We start from the raw sequence: 24,424 nt of genomic DNA on the forward strand, positions 1-24,424 counted from the left end.
TTGCATTGTTAGGAGCCTGGGAAGTAGGCATCCCGTATCCAACCTGGCCTTCTAGATCAAGGGAAGTAATAGTGCCACTATATTCTGCTTCGGTCAGGCTCCACCTGGAATATTGGTGACCAGTTCTGGGTGCCACAATTCAAAAAGGACATTGAGAAACTGGAACGCGTCCAAAGGAGGGCAACTAAAATGGTGAAGAGTCTGGAAACCATGCCCTATGAGGAATGCCTTAGGGAGCTGGGGATGTTTAGCCTGGAGAAAAGAAGGTTAAGAGGTGATATGATAGCCCTGTTTAAATATTTGAAGGGATGTCATATTGAGGAGGGAGCAAGCTTGTTTTCTGCTGCTCCAGAGAATAGGACCCGGAGCAATGGATGCAAGCTCCAGGAAAAGAGATTCCAGTTCAACATTAGGAGGACCTTCCTGACAGTAAGGGCTGTTCGACAGAGGAACAAACTCCCTCGAAGTGTAGTGGAGTCTCCTTCCTTGGAGGTCTTCAAACGGAGGCTGGATGGCCACCTGTCGGGATGCTTTGATCTGGATTTCCTGCATGGCCGAAGGGGGTTGGACTGAATGGCCCTTGCGGTCTCTTCCAACTCTACGATTCTATGATTCTATGAAAAATCACATTCGTTCAAAGCTGCCGGAGAAGCCCGGGTTGGATACGGGATGCCTACTCCCCAGGCTTATCCATTCCAGACGGTTATGACCCACCTCTATCTCAGTATGGATTTGCCGTGCAATGATCTCCTTTGACTGTTGGCTGCTAAAAGTCAAAAGCACAGTTAGGAGCCTTTAAAAAAAATATAGGAGCCTCTGATTGGAGACTGGATCATAATCTTTATCAGAGACAGATCTGATTCCCTCCTTATATACATATACTGCTGATACATATACACACATGCCCATCGCCCCCGTCCACAGTTGGGGGGGAAACAAAAGTCTCTGGTATAAATGAACAAACAAGCTTGCCGTCGTAAATGAAGGGCGATTAATTAGCCAACAGCGCTTGACACCGCGGCGATGAATCCGCACTGGCTGCTCTTGTCGTAAACCTTTTTTTCCTCCTCGTCTTCTTCCCCCTTCCCCTTTTTTGCATCTCTGCTTCTGCAAGCTTTAGGGGACTGACAACTTGTTTTCTGCTTTCTGGAGAAGGCTGCCCTCCGGGTTCGAAAGACACCGAAGCTGTCAGCCCTCCTCCTCCTCCTCCTTATGTAAAGCAGAAAGACTGTCGCCAATTTCATCTCATCAAAATCTCGCCCGCAGTAGAATTCGCTCAGTTGAGATTTTGCTCTAAGGCAAGATGGCTGCTCCTTCTGTTTTCCTCAACCAGGAATTCGAGTCAACCCAACTTTGTCTTCCTTTCCCCCTGATTTATTCATATTTTCATGCATTATAATTCATCCCCCCCACCCTACGCCGCACACTTATTAATATATATGTATTCGGCTTGATATATTAGTACTGCATTATTTTAGGATATTGAGGGGATTTGCAAACGGATCACTAGAAATTGTTTTTTTGGAACTAACAAAAATGAAAATAGGAGGAAAGAGAAAGAGAAAGAAAGAGAGAAAGAGAATTAAGCAACAGCCAACGACTCAGCTCTGTACTGGGATGTTGTTATTCATCAAGGAGCAGACCTGCCGAATTTTTGCGGCTGGTACCTTGAATACATTAGCGCAATGCGCAGACATCTTCAGACAAGTAAACAAAACATTGTGGATTGTTTAGGAAAGAGAACCAAAATAACACTAGAAGGAAAGGGATGGTATGCTCATTTGTATGTTGGCTGTGTGTTTGCCTCTGGGAGACTATATATAGTGGTAGACATCACACTGCAGATCGCTTTGGGGAACCGATAATACGGTGGATGCTACTCGAAATAAAAAACAGGAATGGAATAAAAGGGACGGTAAATACATTTTCTATAATAACAGGTAAAGGAAGATTGGCACTAATAATAATAATAATATTTATTTATTTATTTATTTATACCCCGCTCTTCAGCCAAGAGAAGTAGCTGAAGTTAAAAGAGGGCAGATGGATTCCCACCACCCCACCTCTCTTTTAGTAGGATCATAGAATCATAGAGTTGGAAGAGACCCCAAGGGCCATCCAGTCTGACCCCATTCTGCCATGCAGGAAATCACAATCAAAGCATCCCCAAGAGATGTCCACCCAGCCTCTGTTTAAGAACCTCCAAAGAAGGAGACTCTACTATGCTCCGAGGGAATGTCTTCCACTATCAAACAGCTCTTACCGTCAAGAAGTTCCTCCTAATGTTGAGGTGGAATCTCTTTTCCTGTAGCTTGCTTCCACTGTTGCATGTTCTAGTCTCTGGAGCAACAGAAGACAAGCTTGCTCCATCCTCAGTATGACATCCCTTCAAATATTTAAACAGGGCTATCATATCTCCTCTTAACCTTCTCTTCTCCAGGCTAAACATCCCCAGCTTCCTAAGTCACTCCTCATAAGGCACAGTTTCAATATTTTGGTGGCCCTCCTGTAGACATGCGCCAACTTGTCAACATCCTTTTTGAATTGTGGATGGAGACATATACGATTGCAGAGGAAGTATCTTTTTGTGTTGCAAATGGATGCTAAATCTCCTGAACTTTGGGACTCTAACACCAAAGCAGAACTATGTTTCACGATATGCATTCATCCATAAAGTACAAATCAAGTGCAAGTCCCTTGAAAATGTGGACCAGATAAAATCTTCAAGTGCTATTAGCTTGTATTTCAGCTTACACAGGGTCAAATTGCGTCAATAGAAGAATAGTGTCTAGATCAAGGGAAGTAATAGTGTCACTGTATTCTCTTTGGCCGGGCTTCATCTGGAATACTGTGTCCAGTTCTGGGCACCACAATTCAAAAAGGATGTTGACAAGTTGGAGTGCGTCCAGAGGAGAGTGACCAGAATGGTTAAGGATCTGGAAACTATGCCTTATGAGGAGTGACTTGGGGAGCTTGGTATGTTTACCCTGGAAAAGAGATGGTTAAGAGGTGCTATGATAGCCCTGTTTAAATATTTGAAGGGATGTCATATTGAGGAGGGAGCAAGCTTGTTTTCTGCTGCTCCAGAGAATAGGACATAGAACAATGGATGCAAGCTACAGGAAAAGAGGAGGAGGAACTTCCTGACAGTAAGGGCTGTTCGACAGTGGAAACAGTGGTGGAGTCTCCTTCTTTGGAGGTCTTTAAAGAGAGGCTGGATGGCCATCTGTCAGGTATGCTTTGATTGAGAGTTCCTACATGGCAGAATGGGGTTGGACCAGTGGTTCCCAACCTTGCTAATTCCGCGACCCTTTAATTGTGGCGACCCCCAACCATACAATTATTTTCATTGCTACGTACAAATATGTGTTTTCCGATGGTCTTAGGCGACCCCTGTGAAAGGGTCGTTCGACCCCCAAAGGGGTCCCGACCCACAGTTTGGGAACCACTGGGTTGGACTGAATGGCCCTTGGGGGTCAACCTTCCAACTCTATGATTCTAAATATGTTATTTCCATGCCAGGATACTTTCCTTCTGTCAGTCATGACAGGTTAATGCTAGTGGTATTACTAGGAGAGTGTGGGGGATGCGGACCACACCAGAAGAGGGGTGACACCCTGTCAGGCCCTCCTCTCGCTGGACTGGATGGCCCTTGTGGTCTTTTCCATGATTCTATGGTTCTGTGAAGCTATCTAGACAGATAGAAAGATGCGCCAGGATGGTTGAGGAAGAACTCCCATTTGTCCATAGTTCAACAAATGTCTGGGGGGTGCATCTGAAGCAGCCCCCCTCCTCCTTGCATCTATAGACAACCATGCAGAAGAATGTGTTAGGTAGCAAATGACGTTGTGTTATATACTGCATCCATCTCTGAGACCAGGTGAGCCGAGAGAGAAAGAGGGGTTGTCTTTTCCATAGCTTGATACGTTTCCAAGTCGAAATGCCAGGGATTGAGCCTTTGGACCGTTTGCAGGCAGAGCATGCGCTCTGCACATAGACAAGTCCTACAGCATGTTGGGGGCAATTGGCGAACACATTGTAAACCACTTGGGGAGTACTAGTTCACCGATAAGTGGCACTTGCTATTGCTGTTGCCATTGCTAAGGGTTACAATAAGTGTAAAAATAATTGTTGATTTTGAAGCTCACTCAGAGTTTTCAACCACAGATCTCAACATCTGAGCTCTTCCAATCAGATGGGTTAGGTCTGGTTCACGGTGCCAGAGCGCACATGGGAATTCAACAGGGGAGCTGGGCATGTTGCTTCTGTTGTCTTCCCATGCGCTTGTTTTTGTTTGGGGGGGGGGGGTTATGTGTGTATTTGAGGCTGGGCGCTTCAATGTATTGTTGCATTATGTTAATTCCTCGGCAGTGCAATCAAATTCATGTCGTAATTAAAGCTGTCAGTTGGAAGGCAAGCCAATGGCTGCAAAAACACAGCATAACAAATGAAGTGAAATGCTTCTGCATGTAGCTATACAATGCTTCGCCAGGCATGAAATTAAATAAGTAATTTGATGTTGACATCAGAAATTGAAATGATACCCACTGTTCCTTCATTCTGTCAGACTGACATTAACAATGGCCAGAACAAACACAAGCCGCACAAGCTGCTTCCCCACCCAGCTTCCGCTCCTAATTCACAATATATATGCAAAACCAGTGCGGCCCGATCTTCAAAGACCTGAAGGATGTAATTTCTTTGGGTCCTTGATGTGCTGCTGAATGCAGAAAGGTTTCGTCTTGTGTTCCAGGGCCCCAAATACCTTTTATGACAAATAGCACAACAGCCAAAGGCCGATTCATGCACTCCGGTCACTTATCATTGCTGGATGCCAGTCAGTCCATCTCTTCTGTTTCCCTTTGGGACATGATAGTCAGCCATAGTGCCTGTGTTGTTTACAGTTGTTTATTTATCTGTTTGGGGGAAGGCAACATTTCACAAAAGGAGCAAATGTGTTACACTTACAGTGTTCATTCTTACAGTTCTTCGTGTGCATTTTTTAAAATAATATCCACGTAACATTACTGTTGTTCCAAAATATTGTCTGGCAATTCCCAGCACCAGCGGCAACGTTTTACATCTCCTTCTCTTCTCCCTTCTTTCGCTCTTTCTTTAATATACAAATAAATAAATAAATCTATAGAAATATAGATTATTTACAGCTAGTAAATAATAAAATTTTTGGTTTTGGGTCAATATTTTACCTGAATTTTTACACTTGCGCTAGGTTGTGCAACTGGCTATCCACGCATCCTTCCACCATTTTCTTTATATCCTGCCTTTTCCCGGATGGGGACTCATGCAACTGCTTGCACAGCCAGATATAAAATTGCTCACACAGCCCACAAGAAACTTTTGAATGTGCGCATATGTGTGTCCTTTTGAAGAGAAGCAAGAAACAAAAATAAGATGGGAAGTTGAAGGCTTTCATGGCTGACATCCATAGATTTTTGTGGGTTTTTCGGGCTCTGTGGCCATGTTCTAGAAGAGTTTATTCCTGACGTTTTGCCAGCATCTGTGGCTGGCATCTTAAGAGAATGCTGGCATGGAAAGAGTTGGATATATATAAATAGACTGTGTGACCCTGGATAGGGCTGGCATCTTCAGAGAATGCTGGCATGGAAAGAGTTGGATATATATATAAATACACTGTGTGACCCTGGATAGGGCTGGCATCTTCAGAGAATGCTGGCATGGAAAGAGTTGGATATATATAAATACACTGTGTGACCCTGGATAGGGCTGGCATCTTCAGAGAATGCTGGCATGGAAAGAGTTGGATATATATATATAAATACACTGTGTGACCCTGGATAGGGCTGGCATCTTCAGAGAATGCTGGCATAGAAAGAGTTGGATATATATAAATAGACTGTGTGACCCTGGATAGGGCTGGCATCTTCAGAGAATGCTGGCATGGAAAGAGTTGGATACATATATAAATAGACTGTGTGACCCTGGATAGGGCTGGCATCTTCAGAGAATGCTGGCATGGAAAGAGTTGGATATATATAAATACACTGTGTGACCCTGGATAGGGCTGGCATCTTCAGAGAATGCTGGCATGGAAAGAGTTGGATATATATAAATACACTGTGTGACCCTGGATAGGGCTGGCATCTTCAGAGAATGATGGCATGGAAAGAGTTGGATATATATATAAATAGACTGTGTGACCCTGGATAGGGCTGGCATCTTCAGAGAATGCTGGCATGGAAAGAGTTGGATATATATATAAATATACTGTGTGACCCTGGATAGGGAGGAGTGATTTCCATGTTAATTTGTGTATTATTCCGTTGTTGATGGCAAGGCCTCAGGGTGGCAGGATAGGCAAAGATTAACATGGAAATCACTCCTCCCTATCCAGGGTCATGCTGTAAATATACACCCAACTCTCTTCCATGCCAGCATTCTCCGAAGATGCCAGCCACAGATGCTGGCGCAATGTCAGGAACAAACTCTTCTAGAACGTGGCCACAGAGCCCAAAAAACCCACCAATCACTAAAACTAAGGTGGTTTTAACAAAATACCCCAATAAAGTCAGGTAATGGGATAGAAACACTTCTCTACGTCTGTATGATTTTTATTTCAAATATATTTCTGGTGCCTTCCTTCCCGCTTTAGTGAAATGAAACAAATTATTTTTGGTGGAATAAGTTGGCAAGTTCATATATGCCGCAGTGAAGGGAGGGAGGGAAGGAAGGAAAAGGAGAACATGGCATCCATTATTCCAAACCTGCAGCTATTTTCTTCTGAATCCTATCAGCCGAGGGATTCCTCCACCCTCCCTTTCCTATCCCACCCGTTCCTTGACTGTCACAAAGGTACGTTGCTGGAGTCCAGGGCCCTGAATGCAGGCATGTCATGGAGGTTGGTTGATATGTGTCTATTTAGTCTCGGCGTAGGCCAAAATGCCATCATTAATTCATTATCCAGCTGCCTGTCAAATAAATTGGCAATTACACCCACCGCCGGAGCCTGGGATTTCGGCAAATAGCGTGTTACTGTCAGCGGAGCTGTTGAGAAATGTAAAGGTGGGGGAGTGATTAAACGATAACGGTTGTGTTTGTTTCATTAGCAGATGACATGGGCCAAGAGCCTGCAGTACAATGTTGTGCAGATGAAAAACACTTTTAAAAATCCAGTAATGAGGGATGTGGGTATATATATATATATGGAGAGAGAGAGAGAGAGTTGCTTCTGATGTGTCTCCTTGTGTTTCCTTCCAGACTTCGGCTTCGTCCAGCTTGGGGACCGGCTACTTTGTAAGTGGACCTCTGCTTTTTAAATGCTTGTTTGGGAATGGTGTCGGAGATGGTAATGGACCAAATTTGTGATATTCTTAGACAAAGCTGCCATGTTAAGTTTGTGGATTTCCTCAATTGTTGCAATGCGTACGAATGGATTATGGCAAAGCAACTGGCTTGCAACCCAGCATGTGATGGACATTATGAATCCCTTATCTTACATTTCGTTCCTTACGTGTTCCTTGACTCCAGGTTTCCTTGATTATATGATCGACGTGGATCTATTTGAACTGTTTGTCACCACTCTGTGTGTTATTTTTCTTTCCTTTATAGAGTCCGATCTAACTTTCAAGCAGCCTGATGTTTTTGTTCTTCATCCCTCTGGTTTTCTTCACTGGGCTAAACTTGGTTTCCATCCTTGTGATGGTAGAAACCTCTCCGTTCTTTAGATTCCTTAGGTATTACAAGGAGAAAGGACTGATTTTCTGTAGACTTTATCTGCTGGTCCCAGTTCGTTTCACCATCTGGTAGTATAGACTTGTATGAAGAGGGTCCCCTTTGAGTGGTGAAGGTTTGGTCGGACACCTCTCTCTACCATTACTTTGAAGCTTGAAACACAATAATAGCAACAAATATTGGATGCATTGAGAACTAGAATGCTTGGCATTGAACAGAAGGGTATGAAGTCCTATCATCAAGGATTTGAATGATACAGTTATGAAGCGATGTATTTTGTGACACTAGTAGATACCTCCTACAGAGTCAGGGCTTTGCCAGATGTGGGATGCGACTGTTGCAACAGGTAGAGTTGCATCCCACATCTGGCAAAGCCCAGACCCTGTCGGAGGTATTTACATTAAAGTCAATGGATGGAAGCACAGCTACAGTTTATGGGTCAGAGAATAGAGGCCTAATTTTACCTAGTACTACTCTACCTTTTTAATGTCAAAAATCCTTTTTTTGTGTGTGGTATATATAGATTTTTTTTATTATAAAATTTAAAATTCATACAATGAATATTATACAATACATAAATCTGTATATACACTCATCCCTCCATATTTGCGGCTTTGATATTTGTGGATTTGATTATTCACGGATTTGATTCATATGTTCTCTCTAGGAATGTCTAGTTATTCTAGTGCAACTCTATGGTCAACTTGAACTAAAAGTTGCACTGAAAGACCTAGAGACTCCTAGAGAGAATCTCTACTAAGCATTTGTAGCTCCTCCATTCAGTTCTATGGTCAGTGTCTGTCGGACGTTGACCACAGAGTTGCACTGAAAGACCTAGAGATCCCTAGAGAGAACACTCTGCTAGGCCTTTGTAGCTCCTCCGGTGTTGCCCTGGAGGACCTAGAGATCCCTAGAGAGAACACTCTGCTAGGCCTTTGTAGCTCCTCCGGTGTTGCCCCGGAGGACCTAGGGATCCCTAGAGAGAACACTCTGCTAGGCCTTTGTAGCTCCTCCGGTGTTGCCCTGGAGGACCTAGGGATCCCTAGAGAGAACACTCTGCTAGGCCTTTGTAGCTCCTCCGGTGTTGCCCTGGAGGACCTAGGGATCCCTAGAGAGAACACTCTGCTAGGCCTTTGTAGCTCCTCCGGTGTTGCCCTGGAGGACCTAGGGATCCCTAGAGAGAACACTCTGCTAGGCCTTTGTAGCTCCTCCGGTGTTGCCCTGGAGGACCTAGGGATCCCTAGAGAGAACACTCTGCTAGGCCTTTGTAGCTCCTCCGGTGTTGCCCTGGAGGACCTAGGGATCCCTAGAGAGAACACTCTGCTAGGCCTTTGTAGCTCCTCCGGTGTTGCCCTGGAGGACCTAGGGATCCCTAGAGAGAACACTCTGCTAGGCCTTTGTAGCTCCTCCGGTGTTGCCCCGGAGGACCTAGAGATCCCTAGAGAGGTGTCCTCTCAGATAAAAAACATTGTGTTTATGCTATTTGTGGTTTTCCCATATTTACGGAGGTCTTGTGCCCCTAAACCTATTGAATATGGTGGGATAAGTGTATATATTTTCTACATTCTCTTACAACTCATCTAAAAATTTCAAGTGAGAGAGATATAGCACTGCTTTCCTTCATGTACTCCTTCCACTCCTTCCCCAAGTGTTCTTCTGACGAAGTAACAGAATTGGGATCCTAAACCATGACAATCACCTGTGGCTTTAGGTTCATACACAGAAATCAAAGCATGAAATGTTCAGTGATTTTTATCCTTTGACCGATGGTGGCTATGCATGTGTGCTTGCCTCAAAAGAGAAGGCATAGCGTGTGTATAGATATAGATCTGCAAGTTGCTTATCACTTGGGCAACCATTTTATCTTGCTGGATTTGCATCTGGCCAGGAATTTCAGAAATGCTTCTCTCGAGAAGAGCATTACCAGTTGAGTCGTGATCTGACTGATTTTAAAAAGTGACAAAAAGAATTTAATTCCTCGCTCATTTTCTTGTCATATGTATTTTTTAAAATGGTTTTGTGACCGCTAGCGGCTTATCTTCGTCTGATGATAATATTAGTTGAGTCTTTCCCTTCCGCATGATGTGTCTGTTAATTTTAAAACAGCTTGGAGGTACTCCACTGGCAATGTATGCAAGGGTCAGAACATAGAAATATAGGAAGATGGATATAGGAAGCTGCCTTTCACCGTCTATGGAGGTCTTTAAACAGAGGCTGGATGGCCATCTGTCAGGGATGCTTTGATAGTGAGTTCCTGCATGGCAGAATGGGGATGGACTGGATGTCCCTTGTGGTCCCTTCCAACTCTATGGTTCTATATAATTGATAGATGATTTGATTAATTCATTTTGCAACTACTTGCGATCAGTGTGCCAATGAGTGACGTTTTAGTCATTCATACTTTCTCAGCCTCAGTGGGAGGCAGCGGCAACCATTTCTGGAAAACCCTTGCTTAAAAACATACACAACAACAACAATAACCTTAGAGTCACCTTAAGTCAAAAACTACCTGAATGCAAACAACAACAAACAATGTCATGCACGCCAATCGGCGCTCCCACATGTCTCTGGACACTACATTAATATCAGCTTGATTTTGTCATAATTATGGCAATACCATAAGACCAATTCAGCATATTGGTTCCTTGACAGCGACATCTCTTCCACCAACATACAGTATTCCTCCTTCAGTTGCTGAGGAAAGTAAACTTTTTTTAACGCATCCCGCGCATGGTGTACACCGCCTGGAAGCAAGAGGAGGTGTCATTGCCTGCATCTGTCATGAAATCTAGGAGCAGCTCAAGCTGTCGATAACAGACCTGCTATGTGTCACACCATGTGGCTGCCTTGTCTTTGCTCCCCATGCTGCTGTTCACAAAGCATGGGCTCACTTCATAGGAATGTATGTGTGAATGCATGCACACATTTTCTATATATATATTTTTCTTCTGCTCTTATCTTAATCCTTTTTAGGAATTTACATCTTTGCCCCAAACATCGCGATGCTTTGGCGGTGCCAGAACGATGCTTTGTCGCCAAAATTCACAAGGCATTTTTACCTAATATATTTGCATGCGTTTAGGAATTGGGCATCTGGTCTAACCCTTTGTCGATTCAGGAAAGCTAGAGCTGAATTATGCCCGACAGATGGATTTTGAACCTTACAAAAAGCTCCAGTGAAAGACTGTCCTCCAGTTTCTGAGATGGTCTGTTGCACTGTTGCGCATTGGCTTCTACATATGCAGGGACACATGCACAATTTTGTATGGACCGTTACAAAACATTTTGAGTTTCTCATCCAGTTTCAAGGTGAGAAGTTGGAGGAGACCGCAAGGGCCATCCAATTTTCATGCCCCCCTCCTTTTTATATCCTATTCTTAGCATATTATTTAAAGAGACAGAGTGATAGTATGCAGTCTTGCCTGCCCCCCTTTCCGACTGGAAAACATTCCATTTCAACATAATCTGGACTATCAGTAGCTTCGTGTCCTGAGTACAGGTTACACATCAATACTATCACATATTGTGGCACACTCATTTCTTTAAGAGCATCCATGGCTTCTTATGATCACTCAAAGGCCTTGCTATAATCTGTAAAGCATATGCTGATTTTCCCCCCTCTGGAATTCTTTGGCTCACTCCCTTAGCCATCGTATGTTTGCTATATGATCCCTAGTGCCTTTTCCTTCCCTGGACATCTGGCAATATAGCAAGAGTCTTTGGCTTGTTACAGACTGCCAAAATAAAGCTGCTTGGGGTCTCTTTGGAGGTATGCTGTTTAAATGATGCATGGGTCCTACGAGTCCGGAGGTCACACCAAAGCCACACTCCATTCCTAAGCACTGGAGCGCAGCTTTGGTGCAGCTTCTGGATTCTTAGGGTGCATGCATCATTTAAACAGCATACCTCCAAAGAGACCCGAAGGAGCTTTATTTTGGCAGTCTGTAACAGGCCGTGGTTTTAGAATTGTAACGTCGCCTTGTTTGAATGAGAAATTCAACGCAATGGCTCAAATACTAGGCAAAAACTGTACATTAATATTCATTTTTTTCCTTTCACAGTGGGGAGAAAGCTGTGGAAATCACCATCCTTGCAGACAAGGGCAAACTACGGCAATATTTACATTGCTGCTTTATGGCAATGTAGTGTTCCTCCCAATTAAAGCTGTGAGGAATTAAATGGTCTGATCTAGCGACATGCTTGATTTATATGTTACTTGGGCCCGGTACATACTGCCAGGAAGCGGCATGGTGGTGCCAATTCTAGGGTTAGGGAGGGCACATCAACCGCATGCTTCCTAACCCTAGCACATCACGGTGGCGGCATAATGGTGGCCTCCCATCCACATGGGGGCCGCCATCGTGATGTCAGCGTCGCATAGTGCACAGACGTCGCTGCACATCCCTTATGTCACTGGTGCGCCACAGTGTGCCAATGGTGCACTCGTGACATCCATGTGGCGTCCCAAGAAAAACCCATTTTTTTTCCGGGTTCTTTTTGGGGCGCCTTTCGGGGCGCCCTTGGATTACTTTAACATGCTGTCTGTTTGAAAAGTGCTTGAAAACTTTAATTGGACCAAATGCTATTGACTTAGGAGACGAGGGGCATTTTTTGCACAACAAGTTGCATCACAATTTCTGCAGCAGCACCTTGGCTTTAAATCACAGACGTCTGCTCTAGCTGTTTTTACAAGTGTCTGATTTTAGAGCTATTTTAAAAGGGACGTTTTGAGTGTTTGGATTACTTTTTTAGTTATTTATTTCACATTTTAAAGTGTTTTTATTTATTGCTCATTGTCTCAGAGGCCCTGGTGGGTCAAGGCAATACATAAAAGCCTTAAATAAAGCAAATAGACACACTGTTGTTGTTTTTAAAATATCCGTCTTACACGAACACAGTGGCGTTACCATTTGTGGTTGTCGTTGTGTGTTTTTTCATACTTTCAGCAGTAGCGATTGTCTCTCTGGTTTCCACTAGTTCTAAGCATGGTAGATAACCATGTTGTATTGCTGCTTATTTAGGTTTAGATTTATGGACTCCAAACAAGGAGGCTTGGCGATTTCCCATGTACAATATTAATATCATCCTACTAGACTTGCTCACATAATCCAAAGTATGCGTGGGATGAGTCTTCATCTTGTGTGCCTTTGGAAATTGATAATATCTCTTTTCCCGTAAGGAGCTTTATATTTGCTCCTGGAAACCCAAGCGATACCTCCCTTATTAATACCCCTGTACATACAGTTCGCTTAAAATCTGGAGCAAATGGAAATGTATGCAAGCTCCTAAAGACCCATTCAACCGTTGTTGTCGCGTCCTTTAGTTCAGTGCGAAGAGAAATCTTACTTTGAAACATGGAAAGGGAAGGGGCTATAGAATTTTTTGATGGGCCGAAACCCAAATCTACAGAGTCTATTCTTGGGACGTTGCCTCCTATTAAACCCGCTTGGTTTGGCTTAGTGCAAATTTCCACTCTGTTGAATAAGATACCTAGAACAGAGGGATCTTTGAGAACTCTAACCCCTTTTGAACATCTTTGTGTATCATCAAATAAGTCCCCCGAGACTAATTTATCAAGGACTCGTGGAAGAGTTGTATGACAATGGGTTACCAGTTTAACGGAACTAGGAATTGGAACTTAACATCTCAAGACCAGATTCTGGATGGCAACACATTTGGAATCACCCCCCATTTAGTTCTTCATCTGCTTTCACTCCTTAAAACGGATCCATCGATGGTACATGACCCCTGTTCACTTGACTTACAGTAGTAATAAAACCCCTCTCCTTTTTGTTGGAGAGGCTGTTCAGATAGAGCAGTGATGGCGAACCTATGGCACGCGTGCCAGAGGTGGCACCCAGAGCCCTCTCTGTGGGCACATGTGCCATCGCCCCAGCACAGAGTTTGCCAGAGTTTCTTACTAGAAAGCCAGAGGGATGTGGCACTTTGCAATAAATAAGTGGGGTTTCGGTTGCAGTTTGGGCACTCAGTCTGTAAAAGGTTCACCATCACTGAGATAAAGGAACGCACCTCCATATGTGGTTTTATTGTACTCAGAAAAGTAACTTTTGGGAACAGGTTAGCTCTATAATCTCTCAGATTACTAATCGAAACGTTTATTTGTGCCCCTGTTTTATTACTTTTGTCCATTTTTAGTGATCGTAACCAAAACCTTAAATATAGGCATTAATATATTATTTTTTATTGCAGTTCCAAGAGTAGAGATTGCTCAGAAGTGGGAAAACGGCCAATTCAATCTGGAGGGTTGGTGGCGGAGACTCCCTTTTAATGGGAAAAACTTTCCGACAGCATGAAATTGTAGCCTCTTCCAACTCCACAATGCTATGATTAAATGATATACCACATCCCTTGAGAGATTCATAGAATATTAGGGCCCAAACAGACAGGCCAAAATAAAGCTGCTTCGGGTCACTTTGGAGGTATGCTGCTGTTTAAATGATGCATGCGTCCTAAGAATCCGGAAGCTGCACCAAAGCTGCCCTCCAGTGCTTAGGAATGGAGTGTGGCTTTGGCGCGACCTCCGGACTCTTAGGACCCATGCGTCATTTAAATAGCATGCCTCCAAAGAGACCCGAAGCAGCTTTATTTGGGCCTGTCTGGTTCAGGCCCTTAGTTTGCAAAATTCAAAAAGGGAGTCCGTTTTTCTTTGAATGATAAGAAAAATGGTCTCCCTGTTTGGATTTTGCAAACTCCACTCCGTATTTAAATCTGTTATCAGGAAACCATGTACACCTCTGGGGGAATGTGTTAGAGGAAAGATAAGTTTGTTTGAACCTTGTAATCTGTATACAGAATGTTCCTGGGTTGATGTTGTTATTTGGTTTCAATCTTAATCCTTTTATGCATATTTTTTAAATAAAGTATTTTTTAAAAATATGTATTTATGTATGTGTATGTATAAAATTAATTAATCATTTAGGAGAAAGAGGAGGTTGAACGCTCTCCAGCTACAGTATGCCTCTCCTATTCCCCACTGAGAGATGCTTTAATTTGCACCCAATCTGGTAAAGCTTGGCAGCATACGTTGCAGGAGCGTTCCCTTAGGAGGTCGTTTCTCAGCTGGATTCATAAAGATGGACCTAAAAAGGCAATGAGTTCGACAGCTGTTTGCACTGTTATGGCGTGCCACTGGGACTCCACATGGTGCGGTGTAGCATGACATTCCAGGAGCCCTTCCCTGGAGATCCCAGCATGAGACAGCTGTGTTAAGGTAGCAACCTTATCGAGAGCCATTGTATTTTCGGTATATACGCTGCAGAGAGGCTGTTTGTATTTTCAAGCCACAGGCCAGGGACAGACCATTTTACATATTCAAAGTGTGGGAGTGAAGGAAATTAGAGCTGATTAACAAGAAGAAATCTCCATGTCTGACTTTCTCCGTGGGCCTTACACTTTCACAGTACTGCTACTTCTTTTTAGACTTTGGACGCTATCAGACAAGGGAAATTGGAAGTATAATCCAATGGCAATCTGAGCGCATTCATGAGGTTTCACGTTATTGTGTGATAGACTACCACACGCAGTTTCGGGCAGTGGGAAGTCAGTCCAAACGCAATCATGGGGTTTCACGTTATTGCGTGAGAGGTGATCACACGCAATTTCGGGCAACGGCAAGCTATTTTTGGGCAATGGGAAGCCAATTCGAACGCAATTCGAATTCACGTAAATTTGCTGAACTAGCAAATTCACGTAAATGCGTTCTGGCCCCACTTTCTTTTCATTCGCAATTAAGAGAAATTCCACGTTTGATAGTCCTGATGAGAAATCTGTACTCAGGACAAGAGGCTACAGTTAGAATACGGATAACAAAGTTGGCAAAGAGGTCAGGGAAGGCGTCATTCTGACACCCGACTTATCCAACTTGTATACAGAAAACACCATACAAAGAGCAGGTTTGGACTCAGAAGGAGGAGGATTGGAAACAGGAGAAAGGGACATCAACAATCTAAGATATCAGATGACAATGATTCTAGGGAAGGTAGAAGGTATTAGAAAGAGGAGAAGACTGCACACCAGATGATAGACTCAGTCTAGGAGACCATGGGCCTGTTCCATACTGCCAAAATAAAGCTGCTTCGGGTCTCTTTGGAGGTATGCTGTTTAAATGATGCATGGGTCCTAAGAGTCCGGAGGTCGCGCCAAAGCCACACTCCATTCCTAAGCATTGGAGTGCAGCTTTGGTGCACACTTCCGGATTCTTAGGGTGCGTGCATCATTTGAACAGCATACCTCCAAAGAGACCCCAAGCAGCTTTATTTTGGCAGTCTGGAACATGCCCATGAGACTGAATCTACAGGATCTAAGCAGAGCAGTGGAGGATAGGACTTTTTGGAGATGTCTCATCCACAGGGTCATCATGAATCAAGGCCTTGCAGTTCTCCTTCCCCTTCTTCAAGTAATGCCCAAAATCACTGTGAGATTTCTTTGCTTTAGGAGAGCCAAGTGCCATAACATACCTGAAAGCTTTCATTTTTGAATGGAGCTCAAGGACTGATGTGAAAAGTAGAGAGCCATTAGGCAAGAGATACATTTAGGTTCTGGATTTGAGTAAAGGGACTGAACCTACAGAGAACCAAGTCCTTGCTTCTTCCTCCACTAAATGCAACATTCCCATAAATCAAAATCCAGTATCAAGTTTCTTCACCCGTTTCGCTTTTTCTCCCCCTCCACATTTTAAACGTCTTCCCCAAGAACAGCTCTAAATTCATTTTTAATTCCAAATAAAGTAGACCTATAGAATCAATGTAAGTATCGACCGACTAAATCCCCATTAATTTCATGGATCTGTGGCAGTTGGGATCAACAGCTAGATTTAGGCCCAAATTACCTTGGAAAGCTTGTACAATTTTTATGACTTTTTGCTAGCACAATGAATATATTACTACGCTATGGATTTTTAATCTGGACCACCCAGTTCCCTAAAGATACACTTATAAACATTGTGCTAAATTGCTAAATCTCTATGCAATCTTTTTTTTAAAAAATGAAAACCTTGAAAAAATTCATAGTAGTATAGAATCCAAACTGCTTTTCATTCGAATACAGGAAATTAAATTGGAGCACTTCACTTTCTGGTCAATTTGAATTCTTCAGCAACCTTAGACTAGAACGCAGGATGGACTTCTGTAAGGCTGTGAAAGGAGGCATTTGTGTGCTTCCTGGTGGAAAAAGAGAGGAAGAGAGAGGAAAGAAAAGAAAGTCATGTTATATTAGGTCTGTGTGGCATGTCCTACAACCAATAAAAAAGACATAGAATCATAGCGTTGGAAGAGACCCCAAGGGCCATCCAGTCCAACCCCATTCTGCCATGCAGGAACTCCCAATCAAAGCATCCCTGACAGATGGCCATCCAGCCTCTGTTTAAAGACTTCCAAAGAAGGAGACTCCACTGCACTCCAAGGGAATGTCTTCCACTGTTGAACAGCCCTTAGTGTCAGGAAGTTACTCCTAATGTTGAGGTGGAATCTCTTTTCCTCTAGATTGCATCCATTGCTCTGGGTCCTGATCTCTGGAGCAGCAGAAAACAAGCTTGCTCCCTCCTCAATATGACATCCCTTCAAATATTTAAACAGGGCTATCATTACCTCTTAACCTTCTCTTCTCCAGGCTAAACATCCCCAGCTCCCTGAGTCGTTCCTCATAGGGCATGGCTTCCAGACCCTTCACCATTTTAGTCCCTCTCCTTTGGACATGCTTCAGTTTCTCCACATCTTTTTTAAATTGTGGTTCCCTGAACTGGACACAATATTCCAGGTGAGGCCTGACCAGAGCAGAATACAGTGGCACTATTACTTCCCTCGATCTCGACACTATACTTTTATTGATGCAGCCTAAAATCGCATTCGCCTTGTTAGCTGCCGCATCGCTTTGTTGACTCATGTTCAACTTATGGTCTACTTGGACTCCCAGATCTCTTTTACATGTAGTCTCTTTAAGCCAGGTGTCCCCCATCCTATATCTGTTCATTTCATTTTTCTGCCCTAAGTGCAGTACCTTACATTTTTCCGTGTTGAAATTCATTTTGTTAGCTTTGACCCAGCTTTCTAGTGTGTTCAGGTCATCTTGAATCTTGATCCTGTCCTCTGGAGTATTTGCTACTCCTCCTAATTTGTTGTCATCTGCAAATTTGATAAGTATGCCTCCAATTCTGTCCTCCAAGTCATTGATAAAGATGTTGAATAGCACTGGGCCCAGGACAGAACCCCACTGGACGCCCCACTGGTCACTTCTCTCCAGGATGAAAAGGAGCCATGCTATGGTTGGAGATTGTTGGGGACACTGCACTCATTAGTATTGCTCAGCCCAAGAAAGTAAGCACTCAGTGCACTTTACTAACAAGAAAACATTTTAACTACAGTCCACGGATTTTTTTTATCCATGGATTCAAGCATCCGCAGCTTGAAAATATTTAAAAAAAAATACATTCCAAAAAGCAAACCTTGATTTTGCCATTTATATAAGGGACACCGTTTTACTATCTCATTGCATTTAACAGGACTTGAGCATCTGCAGATTTTGGTATCCACAGGGGTCCTGGAACCAAACCCCAATGGATACCAAATGCTCACTGTATATTCAAAATACATTCACACAAATAGGTCTTGGTGATTTGCTGTTTGGCTATATTGCAGTTAGTACACTGCTGTGTCTATCCAGCATAAAACTGTGTGGCCAATTCTTGTTAGCTGCCACTTGGCACTATTAATGATGGTTAGCAAATGGTATTTTACTTGGCTAGGCTCAAGACCAAGCTTCAGTTTCCACACAGTAATTATCTTTAGTATTACTGCAAAAAGGAAAACATCTTGCAGTTCATGATGGCTGTATCCGCATGGCTGAAATCATGCAGTTTGACACCGCTTGAACTGCCATGGCTCAATACTGTGCAAAACTGGGATTTGTAGTTTGTTGTGGCACCAGAGCTCTTTGACGGAGAAGGCTACATACTTCAGAAGGCTAAATACGTCAGACCATTGAGTCATGGCTGTTAAAATGGTGCCAAAGTGTTTAATTCTGCAGATACAGACTATATCTGCAGGGTTTGTTTGTATGTTTGATGTCTTGTCTGCTTTGCTCCAAAAGATGGAACCCAAGATGGATCCTAACTTTTAAAATCCCAGACAAAGAAGTACAGAGGAGAGCACACATAGGTATACTATTAATTCAGGCCACCATTTGAATAATCTCTACTTTTGAATAACCTTGAATGGGGGTTCCTGCTTTTGCTCCATGAATTCCAGGAATTGAGCCTAGACGCCAAAGCGGTCAGAGTCATTTCCTGGAGACTCAACTCTTAGATTGATTTTTGCCTTATTAGAATTTGGAGGCCCTAATGCAGCCCATCAGAAACGAAGCCAGGAATTAATGGCGGTGAACTTTGCTTATCCGAAATGTTGCACATGTTCGTTTTTATACTCCCAGAGCCATTGGAAATGCAGTGCCTATTAAATGCATATGTAATGGGCCACTCTAAATATATTTCACGCAGTAAAATCTATCTCCAGGTCAATTAATTTTAGTGTTTGTCAGCAGCAGTAGTGCCCCAGTGCATTAAAAAGCAGAGGGAACGGACTGGGAATGGCCACTGGAATAAAGTACCACATATACTCTACTATTAGTCGACCTCATGTATAGGTCGAAGAAAGGTTTAGGGCCAAAATTATGGGGTTTGATACACCCCGTGGATAAGTCGAGGGTAAAATTTAAGGTCATGTACCATAGAATCATAGAGTTGGAAGAGACCACTAGGACCATCCAGTCCAACCCCCTGCCATGCAGGAAATCCAAATCAAAGCATCCCCGACAAATGGCCATCCAGCCTCTGTTTAAAGACCTCCAAGGAAGGAGACTCTATCACCCTCCGAGGGAGTGCGTTCCACCGTCTATCATATCACCTCTTAACCTTCTCTTCTCCAGGCTAAACATCCCCAGCTCCCTAAGTTGTTCCTCATAGGACATGGTTTCAAGACCCTTCACCATTTTAGTCGTCCTCCTTTGGACACGCTCCAGTTTCTCAATGTCCTTTCTGAATTGTGGCGCCCAGAACCGGACACAATATTCCAGGTGGGGCCTGACCAAAGCCCCACCAAAGGATCTAAAGGATGAAGCGAAAGAAAACGGTGCCAAACAAGTTACGAAATCCCACCAGGCATCACTGTTTGTGCTCACACTAAAAGTTGGATGGATGCAAGAGTAGACAGATGTCAGTGCTGCCAGGACAGATGATATTCTTCCCCTTTCCCTATTCTTTATTTATACAAGTCAAAATACAGTACTTGCATTGACTAGTCGATAAGTCGACTCAGGTTTTTGGGGGCAATTTTTGACTAAAAGTTTAAATTTTTTACATGTGGGCCCTCTCCAAACGCGGGTATCTGTTCCGGACCACCACCACCCCACATATGGGGAAAAATGTGTAAGCTCAAACCTCATTAGTTTCAATGGGGGAGCGTTCCCATGTTTGGCATGGCGCACGCGCCATGGGCGCACATGTTATGGCGGCTTAACCTTCCATGTAAGGTATAGCGCATCCACGTATGGTGCAGATGTGCAGTATATACATATATGCATGAAACAACTGAACAAGGTACTCGACTGTAGATTATGTCCCTGGTTTTCCTAAAAAGCACAGAGAGCAACCATGAAAAGAGCAAAGTACATTCCTTTCTTTTGGTCAATAAAGCAGTTGCATTGGTTGGAAATGGCCGCAGTGGAAGGGCTGTCCAGTCCAAGATGTTTTGCAGCAGCATAATGGGCTACAAGGCTATGAGAGATTTCCACTGGGAAACGATATGGCCTGAAATGCAGTAAAGAAGGAGGCAGCCTTTGCTGGTCTGACTCCAGCAGAAAAATGTCTTACGACAACCCTGTAGTTCTGGGTCTTTCCTCCTCCAGAGCCTGTCATAACAGTGTCAGGAATGACGGGAGGAGACCCTATTAGGAAATGTCAAAACCTTGGCGGTGCCAAGCCCGCTTTGCCAGAAAGCCCTCCGCCTCCACGCCTATAACCTCTCGCCAGACCTCTTGCCGTCAAGCTTTGTTTAAACGCACTCGAAAAAGGACACAAATGTGGTTTTTAACATAATCAGACTTGATATATATATATTTTTTGTCAGCTCCCTCTTGGTAAGATTATAAGGTTTATTCATGCAGGAGACAGCCCAGAATTAGCTGTCACTCCAGATTCAGCCCATCAAACTCGCTTTATTACAACGTGGCCCTCTTTTTTATTATTGTTATTATTATTATTTTCCATCGGGCTGGAATAAATATATTCTTTGCTCATCATCTCCTACGAAGCAACATCAAAGGAATTATTATTTTCATGGTTCCTTTTCCCCAGCCACCTCCCTAGCAACCTCTCCCCCCCCCCCTCTTTTTACATGTGACATAAAAGGCAAAATGTGAACATGAATAATAAAGAGATTTGCTTCATTGATGGCCAAACATACATTATGGCATTTCGGGTCAAATTAGAGTGATTGCAAAGCAGTTAAGTTGTCAGAGATGCAGCCTTCATCTCTGCAAAGCGCTCAGTTTCAGTTCATTAAAAGGAAATGTTCCAAAGCAGTGCCTCCATTCATTATGCTGATGATGCAATATAATTTTGGACAATGGCGGAGCTGGGTCCCTAAATAGCAATAGCCCTGGAGGGGGGCATGGATGAGGGGGGGGTATGGCACATTCAGGGTTATTCCGACTGCCTTGCTTCATTTTTAGCTGCTGAGCTGAGTTATGGACCGCATCTTAACTATTAGCATAGCCAGGGCCCAAAGTGGGTGGATTTATAGACATGACACTTGCCATTCTTTTTGCTCATTATTAATTACAAGTAGGTTGAGATATGCATCCAGGAATTCTCTGCCCCCAGTTTGTATGAAATTCTTTCCAACAGCTTTGTAGCCAAGGGGCGGAGGAGATTGCCGTATATACTCATGCCGAAAACCTGGGTTGACTTATCCACAGGTCAGTCTAAGTGCACACATCCCTCCATATTTGATATGTGCGGATTTGATTATTCACAGATTTGATTAATACGTTCTCTCTAAGAATATCTAGGTCCTCCAGTGCAACTCTGTGGTCAACTTTAACTAAAAGTGGCACTGAAAGACCTAGAGAGAATACTCTACTAGGCCTTTGTAGCACCTCCAGTGCAGTTCTATGGTCAGTGTCTGTTGGACATTGACCACAGAGTTGCACTGGAGGACCTAGAGACTCCTAGAGAGGTGTCCTCTCAGGTAAAAACATGGTCTTTTTGCTATTTACATTTTTTCCATATTCACAGGGGTCTTGGGCCCCTAACCCTAACAAATATGGAGGGACAAGTGTAATGCTTTTTGTTGCTATTAACTGCCTTTGAGTTGATCTTGACCCATGACGACCCTATGGATGAGGCATCTCCAAGACCCTCTGTCCTCCACTGCTCTGCTTAATTCCTGCAAGCCCATAAAACCTGTGATCTAGATTCGTAGATTCATAGAGTTGGAAGAGACCACAACTGGCCATTTGTCGGGGATGCTTTGACTGTGAGTTCCTGCATGGCAGAATGGGGTTGGACTGGATGGCCCTTGAGGTCTCTTCCAACTTTATGCTCCATGAATCTATGATTATATGGTGGTGTCTAAGGGGGCATATAAGAACATCATATAAGGAAATGTTGGAGAACCCTGGTATGTTTATCCTGCTACAAGATAGACTGTGGGGAAGTAAGGGATGCAAAAGGATCTTCTATCCAAGTGTTTGAAGTGCTATCTTATAGAAAAGGTTTAAAGACTTCCTTTTTGGTGGCCCATATGGTAGGATTAGATCTATTGGGTTTGGTACAAGATGGATAGGTATTTGTTGAACATAGAAAATGATTTAATATAATACAGGTTGGCAATGGGAGGAGATGTCTTCCAGAAATCTTCAAGTGGAGGCTGTACAGCTGCACATCTGGGATGCTGCACATCTGGATTTCCTTCACTGAAGCTAGGCTGGATGAGAAGACCTTGCAATACCAGTTCATCCTTCCTTTCCTTCTTTAGTGGAATCTTCCTCCTTGGAGCTCTTTAAGCAGAGGCTGGATGGCCATCTGTCAATGGGGATGCTTATGTTGTGAGTTCCTGCATGACACAGGGTTGGACTGGATGGTCCTTGTGATCTCTTCCAACTCGATGATTCTATGACTCTATGAAACTAAACCTGGTGGCATTTCCATAGTCTTGGGAGGTGACTGGGAGCAACCAATGAGCTATAATTCTTTTCAAAAGGAAGGCATGGTCTGGATCAGCGGTTCTCAACCTTCTTAATGCAGTTGCTCATGTTGTGGTGACCCACAACCATAAATCTCGGACCCTTGGTCCCTAAGACCTCCAGAAATATGTGTTAGGTGGCCCCTGTGAAAGGATCGTTTGCTTCCCAAAGGGTTTGAGAACCGCTGGTCTGGATGCTAAGCATCAACACTACCAGACAGCAACACCAAAAGGGCCAGGAACTTTTACACCTTTCTGATTGTTATCAAGTTCTTCTGCAAGTATGAAGGAAGTTGAGTTCATCATGGGCGAGGAAAGCAAGAAGGGCCCCCAGCCTTCCTTAGCGATTTGTGTCAGAGCACACAATAGCGGTCTGATAAAATGTAGGACACCAGATTGAATTACTTCGTTGAACTGCTGCTGTCCCCTGTTAATGGTAATTGCACGGATCTAGCCGTTTTTCCCGGCGCCTTCTCAGATATTTACCTCCCACTGTTTTTCAATTCAAACCTTTGATGAAAATATTCCCAGTACTTCTTTAAAACAGACACCCGACTGTCTTCCTTGACAAAGGCAAGGTCTCTAAATCAGTTCCCGGCAATTTGTGGAACAGCGGTCTATCTAAATCACCTTTTACCCATGTCACTGTGTCATTTCCCCGAGAAAAACGGGGACGTAAATGCCCATCAGAGGAAGGTTTCTGAAGGTTTGGCATTCTGTAAGGTCCATCGATCGAAGCAGGAACAAACAAGAGTTTTTTTAAATGGGGTTTTTAGTGAGTGTTTGGGGTTCATAGGGTTAGAAGGGATATCTGAGGCCATCCAGTCCAGTCCTGGAGAGTGCAGCAAATCCACTGCTTGGACATCCTCAACAGGTAAGCATCCAGCTTCTCCTTAAAAGCCTATAACAGAGAAGAGTCCACCAACTTCCAAGGCAATTGCTTCCATTGTCAAACAGTTGTGTTAGTGTCCAGGTTACTTGGAAACAGAGTGGACCCATACACTTCTGCCCACACTCTAAGATCTTTTCTGTATCTAAGAGCAAAAACAACAAGGAGGGATAAAGATTTCTTGATAGCCCACCATAACCACCTGTTTGTTGACCTGTGCTCAGTTCCCTGCTGACGTCTATCAGGTCCCGTTATTAAAGGCCTTGCAACAAATCCTTGAAACATACCTGTTTACCTTGGTTTATAATTAAGTTCATAGAATCATAGGCCTGTTACAGACTACCAAAATAAAGCTGCTTGGGGTCTCTTTGGAGGTGTGCTGTTTAAATGATGCACGCACCCTAAGAATCCGGAAGCTGCACCAAAGCTGCCCTCCAGTGCTTAGGAATGGCGTGTGGCTTTGGAGCGACCTCCGGACTCTTAGGACCCATGCATCATTTAAATAGCATACCTCCAAAGAGACCCAAAGCAGCTTTATTTGGGCAGTCTGTAACAGGCCATAGAATCCTAG

At 43.6% G+C, this 24,424-nt stretch overlaps 1 protein-coding gene across 11 annotated transcripts in view; it reads left to right on the forward strand.

The window, feature by feature from the left end:
• AUTS2 (activator of transcription and developmental regulator AUTS2) overlaps positions 1 to 24,424 on the forward strand; it is a 608,784-nt gene that overhangs the window by 196,032 nt on the left and 388,328 nt on the right. For all 11 annotated transcript variants that reach the window (XM_089493361.1, XM_089493360.1, XM_089493353.1 and 8 more), the window contains one exon: positions 7,237 to 7,272. In XM_089493361.1, coding sequence (XP_089349487.1) covers positions 7,237 to 7,272 — 36 coding nt within the window. The remainder of the gene's footprint in view (positions 1 to 7,236; positions 7,273 to 24,424) is intronic.

This window comes from Sceloporus occidentalis, unplaced genomic scaffold (assembly GCF_023333645.1).
Source record: "Sceloporus occidentalis isolate IW3139 unplaced genomic scaffold, rSceOcc1.0.p SCAF_64, whole genome shotgun sequence".
Classification (NCBI taxonomy): Eukaryota; Metazoa; Chordata; class Lepidosauria; order Squamata; family Phrynosomatidae; genus Sceloporus; species Sceloporus occidentalis.